The sequence below is a fragment of the Dendrobium catenatum genome, unplaced genomic scaffold (assembly GCF_001605985.2).
Source record: "Dendrobium catenatum unplaced genomic scaffold, ASM160598v2 fragScaff_scaffold_283, whole genome shotgun sequence".
Taxonomy (NCBI): Eukaryota; Viridiplantae; Streptophyta; class Magnoliopsida; order Asparagales; family Orchidaceae; genus Dendrobium; species Dendrobium catenatum.
Window position 1 is genome coordinate 692,636 of NW_021318745.1, and position 11,665 is coordinate 704,300.

General features: G+C 37.3%; 1 protein-coding gene across 1 annotated transcript in view; it reads left to right on the forward strand.

Annotated features, from left to right (window-relative positions):
• LOC110102072 (actin-related protein 6) overlaps positions 1-10,925 on the forward strand; it is a 34,086-nt gene extending 23,161 nt beyond the window's left edge. Inside the window, exons 4-7 of the mRNA XM_020830246.2 lie at positions 9,913-9,997; positions 10,085-10,135; positions 10,217-10,279; positions 10,370-10,925. Coding sequence (XP_020685905.1) covers positions 9,913-9,997; positions 10,085-10,135; positions 10,217-10,279; positions 10,370-10,499 — 329 coding nt within the window. The 3' untranslated portion in view covers positions 10,500-10,925. The remainder of the gene's footprint in view (positions 1-9,912; positions 9,998-10,084; positions 10,136-10,216; positions 10,280-10,369) is intronic.
• Positions 10,926-11,665: the final 740 nt, after the last annotated feature.

Below are 11,665 nucleotides of genomic sequence, written 5' to 3' on the forward strand. Positions count from 1 at the left end.
CACTTAATGTTGCAGTCGAGTTCAAAGTATAAGTCAAATGCCTTGTTCAAAGTCTTCTAAAGTTTGTTGCATGTTCAATACATATTCCAAATTGATTGAATTTTGGCTCCAGTCGTCTTCAATTTTACTTGAGGTTTAACCTTTTATCAACAATTTAGATTTTGTTCAAGGTCAAGTGCAAGTCCAAAACAAGTCTTATGAGCTCTGCGTGTTAAGTTTCAATTGTTGATTCATTTATATTCCAAATCATGTCCAATAAAGTTCCCCTGCTGTGCTCAAGGTCTCTGTCATCTTGAAAGTTCAATTTCTTATCACTTTGGTTAAAAGTTTAAGTTAGATCCCTCATGTTGCATTTGTCCAAGTTTGAGTTCATGTTCACAAGCCACTGTAATTTCTCCAAGTCTTGTGTGTGTTTCAGGCAAAATTTCAGCAACCTCACGGCGCGCCTCCCCATGAGATGGAAAACTATAGGGAATCTGGGCCTTCCCATCACGCACAATAAATGTGTGTATGGTAGGTGTTCTTAGGACACCGCCAAGCCGTGGTCTTCATTCCCACACGCGCAATTAAGGGGTGTATGGTGGGGTCTTTGAATGTACCTGTTTTTAAAACAGTTGGCTTTCCCATGCTCGATAGTACTTATAAGGACCTCCGCATCGGGGTAGGCGTCGTTAACTAACCGGCTTTCCCATCCCATCCGACAGTGCAAAAAAGGCGTATATGGGCGGCTTTTCCAGTGCACTGCGAGAACTTCGAGAGCGACGAATTTGAGTTTTTTGGGAAAATTTTATACCATTCGCGGGATTGTTGTGGTGTTTGGCACGCAAGGAGAGGCCAAGTATGCATGCATATTTAATTTATAATCATCATTAAATTAAGTATCAAGTTAGTTATATTTAATATTAAAATTAATTGCAAATTAATGGGATCTTATTTATAATTAACTATAAATTAATTATAATTAGTTATATTTAATATAAACATAATTATTATTATAATTTAAAACTAATTATATAATAAATTTAAATTTTAATTTATAATTAACAAAAGCTAGTGTATAATTATATATATAATTAAGATATAATTAATTTTATATTTAATTTAAAATTAATTATAGATTAATTAAATTACTAATTATAATTAATTTCAATTAATCATAATTAATCACTACTAGTAATCAAATATAATTAAAAGTAATTAATTACAATTAAGTTAATTAAGAAAGATTTAGGGATTGCTTGGAAAACAGATTTATACAGGATTTACACATATAGTGATCTAAATTTAAGTAGGATTAGAGCAAGATTTATGTTAAATCTTCTCACAGAGAGTTAAATCCTCATTTCCCTCATCTTGTCGTTAAATCCTTGATTCACTTAATTTATAGTTCAGCGAATTTAAGGGGATTCAGCCGAAGAAGCGTGGGATGGAGAGAAAGTTACCTCACGCAAGCGAGCTCCTGTTTTTTCTGTTCCAATCAAATGTCCTACTTCCAACCGACGAAGAGCATCGTCGAATGTGCGACGCGAAGGAGGGAAAGTTCGTCGGCTTAGGGCTTTGAAGGGAGGCGTTGGGTAAGGGCTTCTATGGGGAAAGGTAGAGGCAGCTAGGGCTTCTATTGGGGTTAGAAGTAGGAGGTGTCAATATTTGACACGACCCAGAAAAATTTTGGGTTAGGGTCAACCCGAACTCGAAACGGGTCGGGTTCGAGTTCAAATTTAGACCCATTTCAAAATTGGGTCGGGTTTTGAGTTAACCCTTTGACCCAAAATTGACTTGATTTTGACCCTGAAAAACCCGATTTGGAACCTGGCAACCGAGATTGACTTTTTTTTTTTACCTGAAAAAAGAGGAGAGTAAACTAGTTTTGACCCAAAAAGAGGAGATAAACCTGTTTTTGAACTCGAAAAACTAGTATTTTTGTTTGGAAATGGGTCATTTCGGGGTCGTGTCGAGTTGACCCGGGACCCGAAGACGAGTCGTGTGTTCGGGTCAGGAAAACTGAACCCATTTTCAAAAATGAGTCGGGTTCAAGTTGATCCGAATGGTTTCGGGTTCGACCCGAACCCGAGCCGTGAGCTGAAATTGACACCCTAGTTAGGGAGTCGGAAGGAGCTCTGTGTGTGGGAGTTTTGGTCGTGAGGAGAGGAAGGTACCAGCACTAGAGCCTCATTCCCCTCCCCGGTATTTAACTACGAGTAAGGAAAATATAACACATTTCAAAAGCGAACGTGGGGGAAGAGATGACATAGGATGGCTTTGACCGTGCGCAAGGACGTCTGATTGCTAGATTCTTCGGGATTTTGAGACATGCGAAGACGGAGCCGGACAAGTACACTGATCTTTCTTTTCTTTTTTTTTTTTTTAATGCCGGTCAAAGGTCAAGAGCTATTTTATCCTCATTCCTTGTAATGATTTCACTAAACAATGTAAATTGAAGATGATATATTATGATACAACTACAGGAAAAACGCTGAAAAACTGGCGTTTTTTCCGGCGGTTAGTCTAGATTTTACCGGCGGTTTTTAATGTTACCGGACGGTGTCTAACGGCGGTTTGTAAACCGTGCGGAAAAAATGGCGTAGGAAACCATTTTCCGACGGCGTGTTACCGGCGGTTTAGTTTTTACGGGGGTTTTCCGGCGGCGGAATACCGCCGGTAACCACCGGAATTTTAACCGTCGGTTTGGCCGGCGGTTAGAGGCCGCCGGTATTGTAACCGCCGGTAAGCCGCCTGGTAACGTTTACCGGCGGTTTTAAAAACTGGCGTCGTCTGGTTCTAGACCGCGGACGCGCGCGTTTAGGACCGCCGGTAATTTACCGCGGTGGACGGCGGTTTATAGCCGTGCGTATTACCGACGTTTAAACCGTCGGGGTGTCCATCGTAGAATCGTCGGCGGCCGTCGGTAAACCGCCGGTAATTACCGGCGGTTTAATATTATAACCGACGGCTTATTGGTCCGTCCGGTATTCGTCGTTTCCGGCGGCAAAACCGCCGTTAGGCCGCCGGAACATACTGTATCAGGGCACTGAAAAATAAAAAAATTGACAGCATCCCCTCTATTTGAGGGAGGTTCACCCTAAAGTCTAAACCTGCAGAAAAAGCAATATATGTGGGGCAACACGCCGCTATATCATCACAACCAGAAAATACAAACAAAATCAAAATTCATCATAACATTACAATCACAAATTCACAAGATAGTTCATGATATAATGTTACAATCACAAGTTCAGAAGTTCACAAGTTCTAATTAATACATTCATCAAACATAATAAAGCATCTAATCATCATCGGTATCCTCACTGTCTGCAGATGGCTGACTCCTGTTGGTCCTTCTTCCTTTGTTTTCCAGCTCTGTAGGATTGCAACTCTGCTTGCATTTCATTCTGAGCCTTCCTCATTCTTCAATCTCTCTAGCTGAACCCTTTTCATCTCTTCAATTCCTTTCCTCATTTCATTACTCTTGCCTTTAACATCCATAATTGTATTAAAAATATTATCCATAAAGTTCTTCTCAATGTGCATAACATCCAAGTTATGTCTTATCAAAATTAGTTCTCCAAATAGGTAATGTCCAGAAAATACTTTTTTTAATCCAATTATTGAACACCAAACCCGGAAATTTAGATTCTGATAGCATTGGATAATCAATAATTGTTGGAATGTTGGAAAGTCTTGTTAGTATCTCATCACCACTTAATCTTGATTGGAGGTGATATCGCTCAATTCTGTTTTTAACAAATGCTTCTTTTATTTCTTCGCGAACTGATGAATTAGCATTTAGAAACATATCGATGACAATCAAACCAAGTATTTTTCCCTCCATGTTTTAATGTGAAAGCTTTACTGTCTCCATGCAGTAAGGACATGCTAATTTCCTCTGCTGTGCTCCAACCAGACAACATACCATAAGCTGGAAAATCACCGATAGTCCACAGCAAAAGCAACTCGAAGGAGAAAATTTTGTTTTTATTGATATGTCATATGTGACACTCCTTCCATAATAATTTGAGGTCATCAATTAATGGTTGCAAATAGATATCAATCTTTGCCTTGGATTATGTGGTCCAGTTATAATCAGAGTTAAGAACATGAACGGAGTTGTCATACACATCTCTGGTGGCAGGTTGTATGGTATTAATATAACTGGCCAACAAGAATACGGTGTAGCTGTTTGACTATAAGAGTAAAAACCATCAGTAATAAATCCCAATCTTATGTTGCGGGGTTCAGCAGCAAATGAAGGATGCACTTGATCAAAATGTTTTCACGCTTCAGCATCTGATGGATGAGAAAAGAACATCAATTTTTTGCTATTTTCTCCTATTGCCATCTCATATGGCCTGCTGAACTCATGATGCATAGAGCCGCTGAAGTCTTGGAATGATTGGTAAATAAAACAAACGGAAATATGCACATCTTTCTTTGGACGACGTTGTTTTCCCGAGTTTTACTTAATAACGAGGAGCATTGCAGCTGCGACAAATAACTTCTGCTGCATCATCCTTATAGTATAACATACATCCATTGATACAACAATCAATCTTTGTAGTAGTGAGACCCAGCTTGGATACTAATTTCTTTGTCGGTACAAGTCTGAAGGGAATTAAATTATCAGCCGGATTAGTTTCCTTCATAAGACCAATAACGTCATTAAAACACTCACGGGGAATATTATACTTAGTTTTAATACTTAGCATCTCACTGCAATGGATAATTCCGAATGCGTACTGCAACCTTCCCAAATTGGCTTTTGAGCTGAATGTAATAACTCAAAGAATTTTTGTGTCTCTGCATTTGGTGGCTCTTCCACATTAGACCTTAAATTATGACCTGTACATCAAAAAATAAGGTCTTCATAGGGTCTACTCATTTGATCTTCATCAAATATTTCATAAGCTGTAGATGAACCGGCATGAGCATCTCTATGTGGCTCGTACTCGCCATGTGATGTCCAAATCCAATAGTTTGGAAGAAATCCCCTAAGATATAAAATCAAGCTTCACATCATCGGGCTTTAGGAATGCTAAGATTTTTATGCTTCGAACACGGACATCTAAACATTTTATCAACTGAAAGGAAGGCAGTTGAGATGCAACTTGAATGAAAGTTTCAACTACCCTCTATAAATTCAACTGTCAATCCTTTTCGACCGGCAATAATCTGTTATACATCCAATATCTCTCTTCTTAGATAGTCATTTGCACGTTGAAGTAAACGTACCCCTACATGTTGGAGGCATAAACAATCTGTTATACATCCAAATAGATTTTTATGCTTTGAAGGACTTAATCATGCTCTAAAAGAACAAAAGCTTATCCATATGTTGCATTTAAATAAAATAAACGCATAGATTTGATTTGGGGCCTAAAGGAGGGCAAGGTGGTCAACCCTAGTTGGACTTGTCAATCGGGTTTGACCCAGGGTACAAGTCTAGGCCCAGCAGACTCGACTCGACTCTCTGAACCCATTGGAGAGGGGTCTTGGTGTTCGACTTGGTCAATTTGACCAAGTCAACTCTTATTAATGTCTTGATCACCCAATGCATAATCCCTCACAAGGTCTATTACAACTAAAAGTACACATCATATATTCAGTTATAGATCTATTGAAGCGAAAACCTTATAAACTTTATAGTTGACCTCATAATTCATGTTTTTCCTTCAACTCCCTTTCTAGTCTTATCAACATGAAGAATATCATTCAGTAAAAGCATACACCAAGGTACATCCTCTTCACAAATGTCTAGTGAGAACATCTATGAGTAAAGCAAAAAAGATATGGACTTCTTGCTGATCCTTGATATTAATCCAACCGAAATAGGAAAATACTTGATCAAACCACCATGTATTTGAACACAAGTAATAGCTCCTACATACATATCAATAATGATTTAAATATAAGCATTATTAACTCCTTTCTTCTTAAGAAACCCTCCATAGCACTTCTCTTGAATATTAACATATGTTTTTCTCTAAATAGATAAATATCATATATAGATCCTCCTTATTCTCATTATATTTCTCCATCAAACCTCTCAAAAAAATGTAATGACTTCCATTGTAAACCTACCAAGCATTAATCCAAATTGATTTGAGAAACATTAGTATCACACCTAAAACCTATGCTCCATAACTCTCTCCCACATTTTTAAAGTATGAAACATTAACTAAAAAAATAATTATAACATGGAGTAGCACCAAATAATCAAAGAAAAACCATAAAAAATAACCTTAAAATAGAAATCGAATTGTTTGAGGTCGGAATCGGTCGGCGGTCGGGCGTCGGAGTAGACTCTCGGCGGGCGTCGGACTGGGGTCGGCGGCGGTCGGACTGGGGTCGGCGGCGCGGAGTTCCTTCGTCGGGGGCTGATCGGACGAGCGGAGGACACGGTACAGCGAGCGACCGAGAGGAAGAGAAGGAAAGAGTGAAAATGAAATGAGCGGAGCGAGGCGACTCGTATTAGGGCTTTTACCGGCGTGGATTGTTCCGGCGTGCTGGACCGCTGGCGAAAAAAATCACTTATTCAATTGGTGGTTTAAGACCGCCGGTTCATATGATGTCAATATTCTTAATATCACTAGCCACTTTTTCCCACATAACATTAGCATCCTCATGCATAGATAAAATTTTAAGATCTAAAATCTTACTCTCAAAAATATTTTTTTTAATATTCTTTAAATGCCCCCATCTAATCCTAGAATATCGTTTTACTTTATTTTATTATCTGCCCCTTAATCTTAAAGTCCAAAATTAATAATCGATGTTAGGTACATAAATTTTCACTCAAAATAACTTTACAATCTTTGCAATCTAACCGATCTAATTTTCTTATAAGAAAATAGTTAATATGGGTTATACTATATCCATTTTTATAAGTTATGAGATGCTCATTCCTTTTCTTAAATAAGGTATTAGCAATTGAAAATTCATAAGCTAAACAAAAATTTAAAATAGTCTTGTAACCTTCATTTGTTGTTCCAAAATCATAGTCATCATGAATGCTTTTAAAATCATCTACCTCTCTACCAACATGTCCATTTAAATCTCCTCCAATAAAAACTCTTTCTTGTAGAGGTATCTTTTGTAATAATTCTTCTAAATCTTTCTAAAAATTTAATTTAGAGCTCATATCCAAACCTACTTGAGGAGCATAAGCACTTATAATATTAACAATCTTATCATCAACAACAATTTTTAAAGCTATAATTCTATTTCCAATCATATTAATTTTTATAATATTACCTTTCAAACTCTTATCTATAATAATACCTACAACATTTCTAGTACGACTCCTACATGAATACCAAAGTTTAAATCTTAAACTATCAATTTCCTTAGCCTTCTCTCCAACCCATTTAGTTTTCTGATTGCACAAAATATTTATCTTCCTATGAATCATAATATCTAATAATTCTATTAATTTTTCAGCAATGGAACCTATATTCCAAATTTCTATCCTAATTTTAGTTTTATGAACTATCTTTTTTGCCCACATCCGTCCTTGATGTGGTAACCCTTGCCTATTTAACACTGCACCCGGGCGCCGGTGCAGCGGCCCTTGCACACTTGTCACTGTATTCAGGTCATACAGCACGCGCTTCCACGGGACGCCCTAGCATTAACACAATTTCTTAAAGGATTCATAACATTATTATTTGACATGTTTTACGCTGGCTGTCGACTACCTAACGCAACCCTCCACTTTTCTCATCCAGGACTTGGGACCTAGCAACAGTAGTGTTCCAAATATCCAAAAGGCCATAAAATTCAAATTCTAAAATCCCAAGAATCAAAGGTATTTAAAATTTGAAATTCCACTATCAAACACTTGAAGCAAAATTCATCCACCCCCGCAATAGTTTGCCGGAGTGGACAAATTGAAATATACTTCAGCTCACATAGAGCTAATGCCTAGTCGAAAATATCATTAAGATCCATTGTCAAACAATCTCCTATCAATAAGGACGTAATACATCTCCTATGACAGACGATTTTGCCGTTAAATGATACCGCAGGATAAACGGTTATGACTCGGGGCCCTTTGAACGAAGTGATTTTGCCGTCAAATGACACCACTAAATAGCGGTTATGGGCAGAGCCAATATGTTCCATAGTGACATCAAATCTTTGAGATATGAATCAATAGAATATAATCGATAGGGCACAAAGCCCTCTGTTAGCTAAGGTGGATTTAAATTTGTCCCCTTATGCAAATACTTACCCCAAGTCTACAAGGTATCCTTGGACGAATCAACCCATGTTTGCTAACAAGGATCATTTTGTTAGGTTGGGTCGACTACATCCTCTGACTAAGTAGACTATGGACCATGATGGCCTAGGACGACGGAACCATGAGATTTTGATTGGGTCCATCATCCATTCCCCCACCATCCGCTTTAAAAGAAAGATGGTGAAATTTTCAATTTCAAATATAAAACCTTCAAAATTCCAAATTCCCAAATTCTCCAACCATTACAAATATCTATATGCTGCTACTATATGCCAGATAACATGTATTTATATGTATCTGATTGACGACTAGCCTTAATCAAAAGTTCTCTCTCATTATCGGGAGGGGTAATTAACTATAGGGGCTTGCGCCTATAGGAAACCATAACTCAGATCATAAAGTCCTCACAAAATGAGGGAGAAATATCTGGGTAGTGTATTATCTACAAACCTATCTGCCTCCCAAAATTTACCCCGGAACTTAATTCCATTAAAACTCCCCTCGGGAAAAAAAAGAAGCAAAGCGGGCGGAGGCTGGGGCCGAATTTTCGGAGCCCACAATAGCATAATCAATTCGTGAAAGATTTACTTAAATCAATTGTTGCACAAAACGACTATGCCACTAGTTTTAGAGTTGGTACATGAATACAAATATTTGCCTTTAAATATTGTCTTCCTTTAAATCTCTCTTGTCCTCTCTCTATCCATTTTGAATTGTACCCCTTGATTTCCCTTTTCAAACCTTTCTTTTCAGCTCAACCAGACCTTGGTCGAGACTTACAACACCCCAAAACTCCCTTTTCTCCCATCATAAGTCCTCGATGCCTCGAAAATGACCTCGTCACCTGACGTTAATACCACCCGCTGCATACTTGATGAAACCAGCACTAGCCTCTACTTTGGAATCAACATTGTTGATTACTCTTGAACTTTGCTTTGACTTAGGTAACAATTTTCGTGGGAACCACAGACGGTATGAACAACTTAATCTTATCCGAATTGACAACTTTGATATTACTTGTGAGTTGGAACAAAAAGGAGGTTGGGTTTGGTGTACCGGTGGTCGAACCCCATTTTTGACCAAAAAGCTAAGTTTATGGGTGCAGGGCAATCATTCGATATTTATACACCGACATACTTTTTCACGTATCCAATGTGCTATAACACCAATTTCATATTTCAATTCATGCAAATATATTTTGCTTATATTGTTAGGATTTATTATTTTCTGTATACACTACATTAGAACAAGTTTTGAAGTTCATGCTCAAGGAACCTGCTTCAAGAATGAAAGTGTTGATTTATTTTGTTTTATTTTCCTATGTTTTTTGGCCTTTTTCATTTTATATTATTCTTCTGATATCTTTTGACCTATGAAAATTCCATTGAGCACGTCACAGCATTAAAGGTTATCACAGAAAACTGTGACCCACAAGTGCAAGGAAACCCTGTGTAATATCCAAGCTCCTTGTTTTTGGTATTGGCCGAATTTGATACATTTTGTACGATTTGTTGGGATTAACTTAGCTAATTAATTTGAATGATTGAGTACTTCATAGGTTAGCATATGATATGAGAATTACCCTTCTGTGTCTGCTTATTCAAGATGACTATAAGGATTTACCTTTCATCTTAAATTTCATGATCTTATGAGCAATGCCTTATCCTTCTCCACAGGTATGAATCAAGCTGGACTAGCTGAATGTATCGTCAGGTCTGTTCATGCATGCCATCCATATCTTCATCCTGTACTCTTTGAGAGGTAATGCTTATTGTCTACTGATGTCAATTTCAGAATATCTTCTCTTCTTATTGTTTTTCTTTGAATAACTTGAGATCTTTTTTGCAGCATTGTCCTGACTGGTGGAAGCACATTGTTTCCTCGATTTGCAGCAAGGCTGTAAGATGATTATCATTGTAATTTGTCTTGTAAGTACATATGAATGCAGCATGGTTTAAACTCTTTTATGAAATCTTGTAGAGAGAGGGAGTTGCGACCACTGGTACGAGATGACTATCGAGTGAAGATAACTAGCCAGGAAGAGTGAGCTTGCAGACTTCTCACGCTTACCCTCCTCTTTTTTCTCTTTTGTAGGTAGTTATTCATCTTTCTTTTGATTTTTTTTTTTTGTAGTCCCATTAAAGGCGTGTGGAGAGGTGGATCATTATTGGCATCTAGCCCTGATTTTGAATCAATGTGTATATCCAAGTCGGAATATGAAGAGCTCGGGTCTACACGTTGCCGGCGTCGGTTCTTCCACTAATCTATATGACAAATACTGGGATAAATTATTTTGTGCAGACATCGGACATCATCCGGAGGCCAACCAGAATGCGCCATGTTTTATTTTTTTGCTCAGTGCCGTTGCTAGGTACCGGGTGATGTGGCGCGTTCTGATTGACCTCCGGACCATCCGATATCCACACATAATAATTTCTCAAAATACTGGTATTGAATTGGCTCTGGTTTGAATCCCAAGCACCAGAATGCAGAAAATCTTTCCAGGTAAATATACTGTACTCTTTTTGGCAATTAGTTTATTGTATGACCTGATGGCTTCAGTAGATGTATACACAAAAGTGTAATTTGTAGCTCAAACCTTTAATATGTCTACATTCTGTTATCAGGCTGAGGAACTCAGGGAGTTTTTGAGCTATTTAATAGTGCTATGCTCTGTAAAATTCAAAAATTGCATGAAATAATTGCTCTATAATTATATAATCTCATGTTTAAGATGGCATAAAGACTATAAAATATTTTATTACATATATCAAACAGATTAAAAGATGGATTTGTTAAAAATTCTATGTATGAAAACCCAACAAAACATCAGTCATCCTCCAAGAGGCAGAGGAGACCAGGAGACAACGGTACAACAACATCAAATATTTATCGCACTATATGGAGTTGACTACATGAACCTTTTTCTCGATTGTCTTGTTAAAATTTAAATTCTTATTTAAATCTAATAAAGAAATGACAGTTCTAATAATTTTCTAAGTCTTTTTAGGCTTACCTCTACTCTTCTTAATATAAGTCAAATCTAATACATCTACTTTCCTAATCGGGTCATCGGAAGGCCACCGTTTTATGTGACCAAATCATCTAAGATGACTCTTTCTAATCTTATCTTTCATTGGAGTTATTCTAACCTTTTTATGCTGATATTGATAGATGTATTATGATTTATTTTTAGGTGATTGAAATGAAAATTATGATTGATGCTATGATAAGAAAATCACTTTAGATTGCTTTTTTGGTGAAGTGCACAATTATCAAAGCAGGTTAGGAGTAATGATTAAGGCATCGTTTGAGATAACTTTCTTACTGTTTTTTAAAACAACATTTCAGTATAAAATTTTATAGTTCAAAAAATTTTGTGCTAAAATATCGTTTTTGAAAGCAATAAGGATGCTATCCCAAATAAAG